The sequence below is a fragment of the Crassostrea angulata genome, chromosome 8, assembly GCF_025612915.1.
Source record: "Crassostrea angulata isolate pt1a10 chromosome 8, ASM2561291v2, whole genome shotgun sequence".
Taxonomy (NCBI): domain Eukaryota; kingdom Metazoa; phylum Mollusca; class Bivalvia; order Ostreida; family Ostreidae; genus Magallana; species Magallana angulata.
Genome location: NC_069118.1, coordinates 25,062,320 through 25,076,494, shown reverse-complemented (window position 1 = coordinate 25,076,494; position 14,175 = coordinate 25,062,320). Strand labels below are relative to the sequence as shown.

At 32.3% G+C, this 14,175-nt stretch overlaps 1 protein-coding gene across 1 annotated transcript; it reads left to right on the top strand.

Moving 5' to 3' along the window:
* The first annotated feature begins 598 nt into the window (after window positions 1-598).
* LOC128161648 (uncharacterized) lies at window positions 599-12,671 on the top strand. The gene is made up of 5 exons (XM_052824968.1): window positions 599-768; window positions 5,595-5,736; window positions 7,783-8,045; window positions 9,832-9,976; window positions 10,420-12,671. Exons 2-5 carry the CDS (start codon window positions 5,631-5,633, stop codon window positions 10,566-10,568), a joined length of 663 nt encoding a protein of 220 aa, XP_052680928.1. The 5' UTR covers window positions 599-768; window positions 5,595-5,630; the 3' UTR covers window positions 10,569-12,671.
* The last annotated feature ends 1,504 nt before the right edge of the window (window positions 12,672-14,175 follow it).

The following is a 14,175-nucleotide window of genomic DNA, read 5'->3' as shown; positions in this document are numbered from 1 at the left end:
CTCGGGTATACATAACATATTAAGAAGTTTATCATATAATTTTCAGATATGATACATATGTCACATGTGTAAATGACTTTAAACATTTCTATATAGGTCTATATCAAAAGGAGAGTCAACGACTGAGTTAAAGTACGTTATATACTCTGCTGACCTGGGGGTCTAAATCTGTGCGGTGAAAGGGTGATGTGAAGGAGGGGGGGGGGGGGGGGGGCTCTAAGCACTTACGTGATTACTCATGCATTAGACATACACAGTACTACGAACTGACCTCGTATTGACCTTGTTGACCTGGATTCCGGCCATTACTCGGTCTACAGGCAGTGTCAAAAGTTCATACACGTACATGCATATGTACATGTCTCAATCTTTATGTTTATGAGTTCCATTTTATCTATGATTTTATTCATATTAGGAAAAAAATATCCATTTATATCTAAGCCCAATTTTATGTGAAATTTAATTTAAAAAGAATTTATGATATAGTTAGGGAGGCCTAACTGCAGTGATGGTTTCGTTCGACCACACAATAGGCACATAGGTGACCAGGAATATTGATTATCCTATAAAACGGAAACGCCTATTTTTTATGACGTTGTTTCATTTTATCTCTCAATCTGTCTTCTTCGTATTGTTCATTTTTCTTTTTAAAAGCACTTTGTCTCAATGTCTGATGTCGCTTTGATTCTGTTCGGGTTCGGTGTGCGATATAAATAATGCGATGAAAAAGTCAAGACGGTCTTGAAGACAGTCACAGGTCCATTACTGGTAAGTGACAAGAGTGTCGTTAATTTTTAGCACATGTCTTGATGAGATTTATTTAGAAAAAAAATTATATCGGGAGCACTTGTCCATATAATGAATGCAGCGGAGAATCTATAGACCCTCTCAATTTATCAGTCTAAAGAAAAGAAAAACGTCAGCTGCTCAGCGCATCATGCTGTTGGACAAAGAGCAGCATTAATTTCTTATTGTCAGACTGTTGACTTTAGAGCGACACATATTTATCTCCCTTCCATTTCCTAGAAAATAATAGGTGCTGGACCTGCCCTTTCTATAGTTAACATTTAATCGATGGAACTGAAAAATTTTATTTGATAAAAACCGAAGTACACCGGTAAATACATGTATGTAGACGGGTGTGTACTCTAAATGCAAAATCGATTATTGTATACATGTATTCATATTTACATGTATAGACGAATGTCAGACACTTCATTCCAAAGATAAGACCCTCTGAGGTAACTAACTACATTTCAGCCCACAAATTCAGACCGTGCATTTAATCAATTCAACACATTGACACAAATAAAGACATTTAATGTTGTATCTCACGCCTCATATGGTAAGTTATACGGTGCGTCGATTTACCCAAATGGACCCAAATGAACCCAAATGGACCCAAATGAACCCAAATGGACCCAAATGGCGACACAAATGGACCCAAATGGCGACCCAAATGGCGATTAAAGTGGAAAACAATTATAATAAAATCCTTATTACTAATATTATTACTTGTTTTAGTCATTTCATCGGGCTGTTAGCCGTTATTAAGAAAAATAAAGACCCAAATGGCGATTCAAAAGGCGATTCAAGAAAAATATAAATTACAATAAAATCATTTTTACTAATCTTATTACTTGTTTCATGAGGTTGTTAGCCGTTATTCAGACGAATTAAAGATAAATCATGATGAATTAAATGAACGTAACTGTTTGGAACAATTTAATAACATTTTTATAAATAATTATGAATATTATAGCTGTCTTAATTAGCAGGATAAGAGATGAATAAAACAAATTGTATTAACAGTGTTCAAACATGATGTTAAAAGTGGCAGTGATTTTGTTGCGAAAACATTTAATGTGGTAATATCCCGTATGGGATTATAAAAGAGCAACATTGTAGGTATTTAAGACCAATCATATGAAAATTAAGGCGAGATACAGCACGATATAATATTTTTATTTGCTACCAAGCGAGTATATGGGACGAATTCTATCGTTAAACCGGGTCCGTAGGATATCTGTCATTTTAACAATAGAACATTCTATCTAGGAGGAAATAAACAATAGGACATTTTGAACTAAATAGAAAGGAATAAAATGAAAAAAATAAACAGTTAAAAAATTTACGTAGATATTGCATATAGTCAAACCATTAAATTTTAAAAGTGGGAAATTACACACCTGGCTCTCTCTCTCTCTCTCTCTCTCTCTCTCTCTCTCTCTCTCTCTCTCTCTCTCTCTCTCTCTCTCTCTTGGGGTAGGGGGTTGCTCTGTATGTATCATAACCATTAAAATTAGTACCTTTGGCATACTTATTGAAAAAACATCTATGTTACGTTAAATATAGTTGCATTGTTTTTAATTTTTTTTTTAATTAATCACATATTTTAATTTTGCAGTATCTATTTATTCCTCATATGGGCATTTTACACGACTTATTCACCCATCTACTTTTTGTTCAGTGATGACTGCCATTCGACATATTTGTTTCACAATTATTCTTAGAGTTGCTATTTAGTTAGTACAGCTACTGTTGGATCTAAAACCTGTCTGTTCGTCCCGTAAAACTTTATGCACTGCATCTTTCATTTTGTTTACAATAACTCTACAGAGGATCTTACTAGTTTTCTCATTTCAATTACAAAGATATACTGAAATAATTCTAATTATTGTTTTGGACCTTCGGCTTTTATTTTTCCAAATTTCCCTAAATTATGGCTCTTTATTGGGGTGGCCTCCTCGTGACAAGAGCTGGGCAACGTTATTAAATAGACAAGTTAATCATAATTCATTTTTAACTTGTCTGAATAACGGCTAACAACCCCATGAAATGACTAAACAAGTAATAGAATTAGTATTGAGGATTTTATTATAATTGTTTTCTGCTTAAATCGCCATTTGGGTCTTTATTTTTCTTAATAACGGCTAACAACCCCATGACATGACTAAAACAAGTAATAATATTAGTAATAAGGATTTTATTATAATTTTTTTCCACTTTAATCGCCATTTGGGTCCATTTGGGTCGCCATTTGGGTCCATTTGGGTTCATTTGGGTCCATTTGGGTTCATTTGGGTCCATTTGGGTAAATCGACGCACCCGCCGCTATATCATTCTGAATTTCTCCAGAGTGATGTATAATTTGACTGTGTGTATATGTATGTATTTAACAGGGGTCCTATGAAGTGAATATATACGGACACCTGCAGGTTCGTTGATGTAAGATTTATTATAGTATAACAATAAATCGCTCCGTAAATATACATAAATATAATTCAATTACACATGTTCAATGCACATTATATTTATAATCGATTTCACAAGTCATAAAAATACATGATTCAATTATAAATGCTATAAATAAGACAGAGTTATTCCCCTTGTCACAGCAATTTATAAAACACATGATCATTATTGAACATTCATATTTCAATTATATATTCTTGTAAAAAGTTTAAAATTAATTAAGCATATATGTATGACAAAGAATATGTACCTGTTTATGGAACAGAGCTTTCAAAGCATTCAGTCATAATTACTGAATCTACTGTATGAGTGAGTATGAAGTATAACTGTAAATTAAATAAACACATTCACTCTAATATCTTTCTCACTTTATACATTGAATTTAGTTTGATAACTCAGAATAAATGATGAGATGGTTAATTTACAACTTGTTAATTAGAATGGAAAAATTAGTATACTTACATAATTATAGTTTCTGCTCAGTTCTGCTTATGTCAAAGTTTTGGAGGTAATAGTTTTAACCAATGAAATTTAAGGAATAAATAAAGCTTAAATACTACTCAGGTACCCTCTTAGAGGTGTACTGAGAGTATCAGTGGTGGATCAAAAGATTTAGTTATTAATGAATTATTTATTGAAATATTTTAATTATTTTATTATTTGATTAATTATTATCTTTATTCAATGTATACACAATGTTGATAAAATGATATATACATTATTGCTGGTCAATATTAATTGACACATAGCTTTGTATGTTATTAAGTAATTGAAATAGAGTTACATATTCATAAATGTACAATCATGACGTAATTGTACATTTGGATTATTTAAAATATACCAACTATTACATAATTATATATTACTCAAATCTGTTTACCTCTAAAGGTGGGGGTGTGTGTGTAAGAGTTTTGACACATTTGAATCTGATATTTTTTGCATGTTTGGTCCAGTTACTGCTCTAATAGCATCTGTCGCTTTTATAATTAGCTCAGCTGAGCCAAAATTGAAAGTCTTTTCTGAAAAAAATGTTTGTTGTCTGTCATTGTTTTCTCAATCATTGTTCAACTTTCACATTTTCATCTCCTCCAAAATTACTGGGCCAAGGTCAACCAAACTTAGCATGATTCCTAGGGGAAACAAATCATATTGTTATACTTTCATGTTAAATAATGAAATCTGATTGGTTTAGATGCAGTTGATAATCTGTTCTATTACCCTCAGCGTTAGCAACACACTTGGCAATGGGTAACACAACGAATTGTTACATGTGCGTAAATTATGCGCGTACGGTTTGCCGTAGAATTCATGTCATTTCTATATAAATGCAGTAAAAATTTCTCTAAAATTAAGACATTCAGTATAATAAAATAAATAGTGCCTGTTTGGAAGGGTATAACAGTTGAAATTGACACCCCTCGAAAACCATTGTCAACCTACGCTTCGCGTTGGTTGACAACGCTTTTCTCGAGGTGTCAATTTCAACTGTTACCCTCCCAAACAGGCACTATTTTATAATCATGGGTAGAATAGGGCTGCAATGGAAAGGATTGAATTTTTACATTGAAATAAATGGAGATAAGAATCTTTTAAAGTCTTGTTATTTAAAACTGTTACTGAAACAACAATAGGATCTTTAACTTTAATCTTTAACTTAATGAGAAGATTTATTGAAAATTTTTGAAAATACAGTTGTCTTGATAATTTGTATTGATATTACATTTAATAAAAAAGTTACACAGGTGAGTGATGTGGCCATGGGAACTCTGTTGTTTACATACAGAAAATAGAATTAAAATGAAATATTTTGAAGTACAAGTCATAGTTATCTTTTTATTGATTTTAATTATTAATAAATCAGGTTTTGCAATTATCGTTATATAAATGAATACACCAATATTATTTACTTAATTAAAGATATTGATCATTTGTGCATTTTTTACACATGATTTGCAAGTGTGATACTAAAAAAGACCTTTTCAAAACAAAGTTCCTTTTAAATACTAACGATTTCATGATCAGTCAAATCCAATCAAGGTAAGTTTACTCAAATATATATAAATCATAGACATCAGTCTATATACATGGTTAGAACAAACATGAGGTAAACCTGCAGCTAGTTAAGTATGTACCGGTATGTTGGTAGGAAAAAATACTGAATATAAGAAAGGATAATGAAAATCTGTAGCTCTTTCATCAAACACGAGTTAATCTCACTATAAGTATTTCCCTCGGGCAAGCCTTCGGGTGAAAGATCTAGGTCTAACGAAATAGCTATCCCACCCACAGTCATTGGATGACTGTATGATATTTGATTTACAGGATTATTGTTATTGTAGATAAGAAAAATTGCAAGGTAGTGGATAGACCAAGGGATGCCATTTGAAAGATCTGGGAGATGTTTGGATCGGCTGCTACAGTCCTTGCTTTTTTGTTTGTTTGTGCTTGGACATCTTGTGGATGCAATGGAAACTGTAGCCTGTAAGTTTTGATTAATAAAGAAGTGAACAAAGAAATATTTTAAAAAGTTTTCTATCAAATGGAAAGAACAATGTATATACTGGTTTATTCATGTATGAATAAAGGGGTGTTCCCTAAATTATTGGATAACTGTATAATAAAAATTCTGATAAGAGAGATATAACTCTTATTAGGATATCATACACCTTTAAAGGGAAAAAAATATTTCATACTGGTCTGCTTAAATTGTATGTATTTTGGTATAATTATAAATGTGTTTTCTTCTACTGTATAAATATCACCAAGGCAACCATTGAAGCCAGTTCCGAATGAGACATTAGAATCTATACTACTATATTAAAATAATAGACTCGAATTTTTTGTCTTTAATACCGAGAAATCGGAGGAATACTGTCTTTTGTTTTATATACTTTAAACATCATTGGTACTTGAAGATTACCAATTTGTTTTTATTTTTTCTCAGTTAAGCTTCGCTAATTAAAAATCAACGAAAGTTCCTCAAAAAATCCCGGATATCACCTGGATTTTTTGGATTTTACAATCTTGCGCTTGCGCAAAACATTCACGCTAATGGGATCTTTAGTTTATGTTTTACACAATATCACATCTGCATGAATAAACTCAGAAATACGGGTAAATGTTCATTGGACTTTTGCTATATATTCTGTTCATATATAATAATGATTTCTTATGAGAGAAAGTATAAAATAACAAATGTAGATGTACATTTAAACTAAGTACTTACTTTTGTCTTTGTGATGACAAAAAATATTTGATTACATGCAAAAAAGTTTCATTATATTTGTTAGGAGAGTGAAGAAGATAGAATATGTTTTATCAATAAAAATAATGTCCTATGGACCCAGTTTTACAAAGAAAATACGTGTACATTGGTGAAAAAGTGTTGAATTCTTCCATTCTATGGATTGAGATTTGTAGTTGAAAGGTATTTGCAGTCTCAAAAAGGTTTGTTGTGATGAATTTGACTGTTATTTTCAAGTCAACTTCATTAACTTTCTCCAAAAGCGTTCCGGAGCGATTCTGCAATTTTCTGCTACACTACGGGCATTCTATCTGTGTTGAGGGCCTTTCCCGAGACACAGATTATTTAAAAAAAAAGGAAAGTGTAGTGAAATTAATAGCATTAGTGTAGGCTTATAGCTTCGTTATGTAAATGTCAATAATAACATGTCTCGATGTACCTATTTCGAAAATGTCCGGTATGCAATGTCAACCCGTGCACGCACGGGTCAAAGTCTAGTTATTTAAGAAATGAACTCAATATCTACCCAAGTTATACGAGTATAACCTGGGTTGGGGCAGTGTATGCTTTATAATCCGTGCTGCGGATTATAAAAACGCGTAAATTGCTCCAACCCAAATTATACAAGCTTAACTTGGGTAGAAATTGAGTTCATTCATTATAATTTAATTTTCTGTAATTTACTGTACACACTGAGTGTATTTTACTTATAAAAATGATATTAAATCTGTTCAAAATTCAAACGTATCATCAGATTGGTATGTTTTTGACGTACTACTTGATGCACTGTGACATGCGAACCAGGTTATACAAATTTATTAACATTTTTCTATCCAATCAAATGCTGCGTTACAAACAGAATTAAATTATATTGAGTTGATTAATGACTGATTTTTAGTAGTAAAACAAAAACTTAACAAAACTTCTAATTGTTCACCCTCATAAAAAAATAACAATAAAAAAATTAAGAAGTAAAATAGTGTGAAATTTTTCAACTTTGTTTTTTCATCAATAGCACAGATAGAATAATTAAGACAATAGTGATTAAAATCAAAGTGTTCATGATATCAAGCAAAGGTCAAGGTCCTGAGTCGAAACCAGATGTCAAGATCAATACGTCTATCTTAACTACTTGAAAGTTAAGTGGAAATAGGACAAACCGACAGCAAAGCAAATAAATATGCTTTAATCATTATACTGAGTGAAGACTTAGAACTTTGGTTCACTGACTATTGAAAAGTAGTAAGTTACTAATTAACACCTCTTTTTATTAATGCAAATAGATGAATTCGGAAAGAATTGTACCTCCAGTCCATCATCGGACAGGCACTATCAAGGGATTGTCAATGAAAATCGGCAATTGGACATCACCTATGAAGGAAAGACTGTCAATGATTACTGTGCAACCATCTCGTTCAAAGGCGTTGGAGATGGTCCAAGTGTAAGGGACGAGTATAAAGTGTGCGTAACTCCAGTACACTTCAATGATCCAAGTTGTTCTGTGCAATTAAACTTCACAGAGAATTCATCACTTGATGTTTTTAAGGTATTATCATAACAAAATATAACATAAGTACAGGAAATACAGGTACTTTTTTTGCATTTTCCTGTACATGTAATCTATCAAATAATACTTGCATGTCCGAGAAAGTGTGAAATGCAAACATTAATCACCTTTTGATTTATTTCTGTCAATTTCTGTCGTCATTCATTGATAAAATTACATGTACATTAATCATGAAATTCTTGAATTGCACACAAGTACTTACTAATAGTCATACTATAAATAGTAAAAAAAATTGTACTATAATCTACTCATGAAAATCTTCAATCTTCAGTTTTATGCCCATGTAACCAGGCATGTAGCATTGTTTTTGAAAGTGGGGGGGGGGGGGGGGCAGAGTCATCCAAAAAAAAATCTTGACAAGCAAAAAAAAAAAGAAAAGGAAAATTTAAAGTTTCCCAAAATCTTCAAAATTTCATTCCTCATTTCCTTATTTTCATATCAATTTTTAGCTCACCTGAGCTAAAAAGCTCAAGTGAGCTATTCTGATCACATTTTGTCTGTCGTCCGTCTGTCCGTCCGTAAACTTTTCACATTTTCAACATCTTCTCAAGAACTACTGGGCCAATTTCAACCAAACTTGGCACAAATCATCGTTAGGCAAAGAGGATTCAAAGTTGTGAAAATTAAGGGTCACACCCGTTTTCAAAGGGAGATAATTAGAAATAAATGAAAAATTTTGAGAAATTTTCATAATCTTCTTCTCAAGAACCATAAAGCCAGGAAAGCTGAAACTTGTGTGGAAGCATTCTCAGGTAGTGTAGATTCAAAGTTGTGAAATTCATGACCCCTTGGGGTAGGGTGAAGCCACAATGGGGGGTCGAAGTTTTACATAGGAATATATAGAGTAAATCTTTAAAAATCTTCTTCTCAGAAACTAATCAGCCAGATTATTCTTTATAATTGTTAAGACTTTGTCTCCAGGACAATTCTTTGGCCTCACAAGAAGGTTCAGAGTTTGATGTAGCTTTATATCTCATATATAAACAATTGTTTAGGATCTTTTTGAGAACATCAATACTCAACATGTGATATGACTATAAAATCATCCTGTTAGAAAAGGGACTAATGATTATAAACATAAGAATATCCAGGGGGGAAAATGGATTTTATTTATACAGGATCTACATTGTATTATCGTACATTGTCCAGATTGTTTGTATTATGACTCCTTTAAGCTGATTTTATCATACCTATTGTTCCTCAGGTGAGTGATGTGGCCCATGGGTCTCTTGTTTACATACTGCCCAAAAAGTGGGGGGGGGGGGGGGGCAACTCCATGATAATTAAATTTTTTATATGTAAATTTGTTGCTGCGAGAAAAAGTTGATGCTACGTGCCTGCATGTAACCAATGTATTCAAAGGCTTATACATGTAAGCTTACTACTGTCTGAGTTGCATGTAAACACTTGGGTAAAAGTATAGAAAATAATACATGTATACATACAACCAATTCTTGCCAAGGACCATTTCTCCACAGTGCATTGATTGTTACTTCATTTTTCGTACATGTTTTAATGTGTTGATAAAATGATGTACATGTAACAATGCAGCAGTGAGAAATGGTCCTTGGCCAGAATTGCTCGTATACAAGGAGGTTTTGCAAACTAGGATGTATGTATAACTAGACTGGTTCAGTTTAATTTATATAACATGAATATGTACATGTACCTCTGTTACGACTTGGCCTACTTATAACATGTATCACCATATCCTCTGAAACACATTTATTTATGATTCATAACATTTTGATTTTTTATATTGCAGAGTATAGACTGCATGAACTATAATGTATCCAAATTCTGCGGTGGACAGAAAAACTTGGTCTTCATGGAGTTAAAGGTGCTAAATGAAAGTGAAGTCTCCAGAGCTAACTTCAAACTACTGGTCACTGCAGAGAAGGTTTACATATGTAAGTTTTATTTGCTTTACAAGTCCACAATTTTTTTTTAATTCTAAAAATCACATGTTGCATTGTCCGAACCCAGAGAGTATATATCTGCATATACTGTATAATTTGAGGGTTATTTCCACCCGTGTTATTTTCACCCTTCTATACTTGCAAACAGTTTCGCTTTGTCTTGAATTCACTCAGACACAGTATGTTTAAAGAGAAGAAAATTGAAACATTGAAATTTGTCCTGTCTTAAATTCTCCTGCTGACAACAAGGGGGAAAGGGTCGAAAATAAAACGAGGGCGAATATATTTCCTTGTATTCAGTAAAACTAAAAGCGGTGTAATGGAGAGAAATCCTGTCGGTTCTAAGGATGCACATGTTGATGCAGACCTTGTCTTATATATAATAATTTAATTGATTGGATTATTTTAATTTGTTGATATAATTTCTTTCTCAGATGAAGATAGTTCAGTGGCAGATTCAGTGGTGTATTATGTTGTGGGGGCAGTCATCGGAGTCATTATTGTGGTTTCGTTTTTTGGAATCAGGAAGTTCCTAGCATCAAGGAGAAAAAAGAGAATGCAAATGCAAAATCAGGGGAAATAAATAATGCAAGTATGAACCACACTGTGTAACGATTTTATTTGCATTTACTGTAAACCAACCTTTATTCACAATGACTTAAGTTTGCAGTTTTCTGGGGCTGTCTGGTTGGCGAGGATTATTTTTCACAACCAAGCCTTTTGCGGATCCATGTTGTTATTACAATTCTACAATTCTGACTGGATTGCAGCAAGAAATATTCACGATGACAAGGCTCTCACAAATGTAGCGAAGATTTGTTGGTTTACAGTACTCATTGTTTTGATATATTTAAACCTTAACTTATTGTCAATGTTCAAATATGGTTTTTCTTATTACATGTAGTTGCAAAGTTTTCATGGAAATGCTACCTTTGACACTTCTTTATATATAGAATATTTAATTAATCCTTCAAATGCAGTATGACATTTATGCATGAACTTTTTGGCTTGAACCAGAGTTTGTACAAATATGTTTGTTGCATTAAGTGATACAATTTTAATATTCAAATTATTTCTCAAACTGTGTAGGAAGAGTTTAAATTGGTTTTTAGCTCACCTGAGCAGAAAGCCAATTAAGTGAATTTTTCTGATCATTATTTGTCCAGCTTTGATTTGTTTGTCAATCCATCTGTAAAATGAGAGAGAGAGAGAGAGAGAGAGAGAGAGAGAGAGAGAGAGAGAGAGAGAGAGAGAGAGAGAACGTCAGAATTAAGGAAGGAAAGGGAATATATATGAAAAATTTTCCAAGTTCATGCTATTTAATATTTGAATTGAAAACAATATCAAAGGAAGCCAGTATGGAGTTTATTGTTACCATTATCCCTTTTAAGTCAAATTGGGATCACAGTCTGAGAGAGCTGGAGAGAAAGAGGGCTCCAATTTTATACTCAGACTTTTATATGAGAATGATAGAGGAATATTAAACCTTTTGATTGGAATTATAGTAAGCTAATATGAAGATTTACTTCTTTGACCATTATTAGAATGGGCCACAAAAGGGTTTATCATTTTGGGAGGATGTGTGAATTTTTTTTAAATATACAGTGTAATATTAAAACAAGCTAATGTATATATAAGTTTATTGAATTATGACTACATAGATTCTTAAAGTGGTCAAAATGTGGTTCAGATTTTTTACACTAAAATATATAGAGATAAATGGACATGGGTTCCTTATAAGCAATTTTATTTGTATGAATATTCATCTCAATTTTTCAAACAATGACCTGGGAGAGGTACAAGATTTGGGACACAATGGGGTCCAAGTTTATTGGCTAAAATGCATGTGTATGGGAAAAAAATCTGCAGAATATGATGGCTCATATTTGGTGAATTCAATGAAAGGTATGAACAATTATGGCATAAAAAATATTATGTCATAGAATACCAGTGGTTTTATCATTGTGCTGGCCTTTGTAAAGCTACTTTGGTCAGAGGGAAGCCGGTTGACCACTTTTGTTCAGGTGAGCAATGTTGACTGTGGGCCACTTGTTATATAACATGTAGTACATGTATATGATAGTGTATTTCTGTTCGTTTTAAAGGTCACAAGTTGTGGCACAAAATAAATTCAACAGGGGCACCATTCTCCACTATCAACAAGTTCACTGGATTCAAAAATGATAATTATGAAACTTATTAAATATATTAATATTAATTAATTCAATTACGCTTATGAATACATGGTTATTTATTGACTTATACAATTGATATTGTTTGGGAAGTCATTTTTGTTACGTAAGCATTTAGTTTATGTTTATGTTTTTGTATTTCAGGGATTTCATATATATACTTGGTAACTTGTTACTTTGATATTATATTGTTTTGAAATGCAAGGGAAGGTTTTTATTGCACACAAGTTTTGTAGCAAATGAAACATCGATATTACTTGTATGTATGAGATTTGAAATTTTATCTAGTCAGGGACTTTTAACAAAAAAACAACTTTACACAATTTATTATGAACTTGGCATATCATGTTGATATTGTTTTAATTTTTTATGATTCTTGTTGTGTTTTATATCATGAAAATTGTACTCCAGAATTTCATGATTCTGTGTACCTGATTATGGTTTTTTTATTGTAGAAGATGAAATATTTCAATTAAATGTATCATTTATTTTGATTTATGGTTGTTTTTTTGTTCAAATAATTATTTATGTTACATTTATAAGGAATAGGGAATTTGTTTTTCAAATATTTACATTTCTTTGCTTGCATGAGCTTTACATGGCATATGCATGATCATAATGATCACGATTAAAACTATTCCAATTGAATAAATCATACATTTAGGTTTAAAGGATTTTTTAGGCAGTGACCTATGGTATAATTTGTAGGGCAAGTGTCAAGGTCATATTACATGGACCACACAAAATTCCTTTTTTAAAAGATGTACACTCTCATCTTATCCTGGTCTGCCTTATACTTCACATAAACAGAACTTTTTGATGAATGTGTGCAGTAACTTTGAACTAAGTCAATGTGAAGGTCATTGCGGATCTAATTTCTTTATAATCCAGTTTTGGGCCATATGTTATTTCCCCTTTGCTTGATCTTGCTCAGATTGAACAAAAAAATGTCTGTATGTAAGGGGCAATAACTTTGAATCAAAAGTTCTATGCCAGCTGGTCAAGGTAAAGGTCAAAGCAAAGTTCTCTGAAATGCTAGATATCCTAATATCCAAATTATTTGATCGGGGCCCTTTGAAATGGGATCCATCTCGAAGATGTCTAGTATATTAATGAAAAGAAACTGTCAACATATTGAACATTAGAAATTAATTCAATTTGTATGTTTATATGCATTTAAGAATTACTGAAAACTGATAATGATCTGATATGTGAAAACGATACAGTATTAAAGCGCAACACAAAGCCAGGGATTGGTCAAGAGCAGAAAATTGGTTAATTTTATTATGTATGATTAACGCCGATTATTTGTTTAAAATTTGAATACAGTAAGGACATCTATTATTTAAATTAAGAGTTTTTGTTATGCATTTTGATTTTGGTTAAATATTACAAAGAACACATACAAATACACAAACATTTTTTAAATATTTACCTAAAATGTGGTTTGTTTTTTGGTTTTTTTTGGCTTGAGGGAGGACTCCTTAAAATTATATTTTCTATTAATTTTGTAAATTTAAGAAATTCAAAAATGTTTGTTGCGAGAAAAGGAAAATAACAGCCTCCTCCCGATGCCACATGTCTGCCATTCCCTAATTGAGTTAGCTGGTACCAAAACGATCGAGTGTCAGTTACCCTTTTATAGCCCGAAAAATATGAGAACCCTTTTAATAAGATAGCCCACTAAAGCGGATCCAGAGGTATTTTCTTGAGGATGAGCTAGGGATAATTTTGCTTGCCAGGTGGAGGGGGATGTCTGAGGCCTATTTTGAAGAAATTTGGCGCGAGAATTTAATAATTAGAGTTTGAATTTTTATAAAGGGGTCTCCCTGAATCCCCCACTAGCATTCTCTAACGACACATATACATGTACTCATAAAAAGGAAGTTTTTACGAATTTACCAAAATGATAAGATACTACATGCTATTAATAACTCGGGTACATTAGGATCGTGAAGAAGTTATAACTATATAAAGAAACCTTAGATTAAGAACAGC

Bases quoted from the DNA above. Each gene is read 5' to 3' on its own strand.
- LOC128161648 (XM_052824968.1), top strand. From the start codon at position 5,631: ATGCCATTTGAAAGATCTGGGAGATGTTTGGATCGGCTGCTACAGTCC. The intron at 5,737-7,782 runs GTAAGTTTTGAT...TAATGCAAATAG, and splicing joins TGCAATGGAAACTGTAGCCT to ATGAATTCGGAAAGAATTGT. The intron at 9,977-10,419 runs GTAAGTTTTATT...TTTCTTTCTCAG, and splicing joins TGCAGAGAAGGTTTACATAT to ATGAAGATAGTTCAGTGGCA.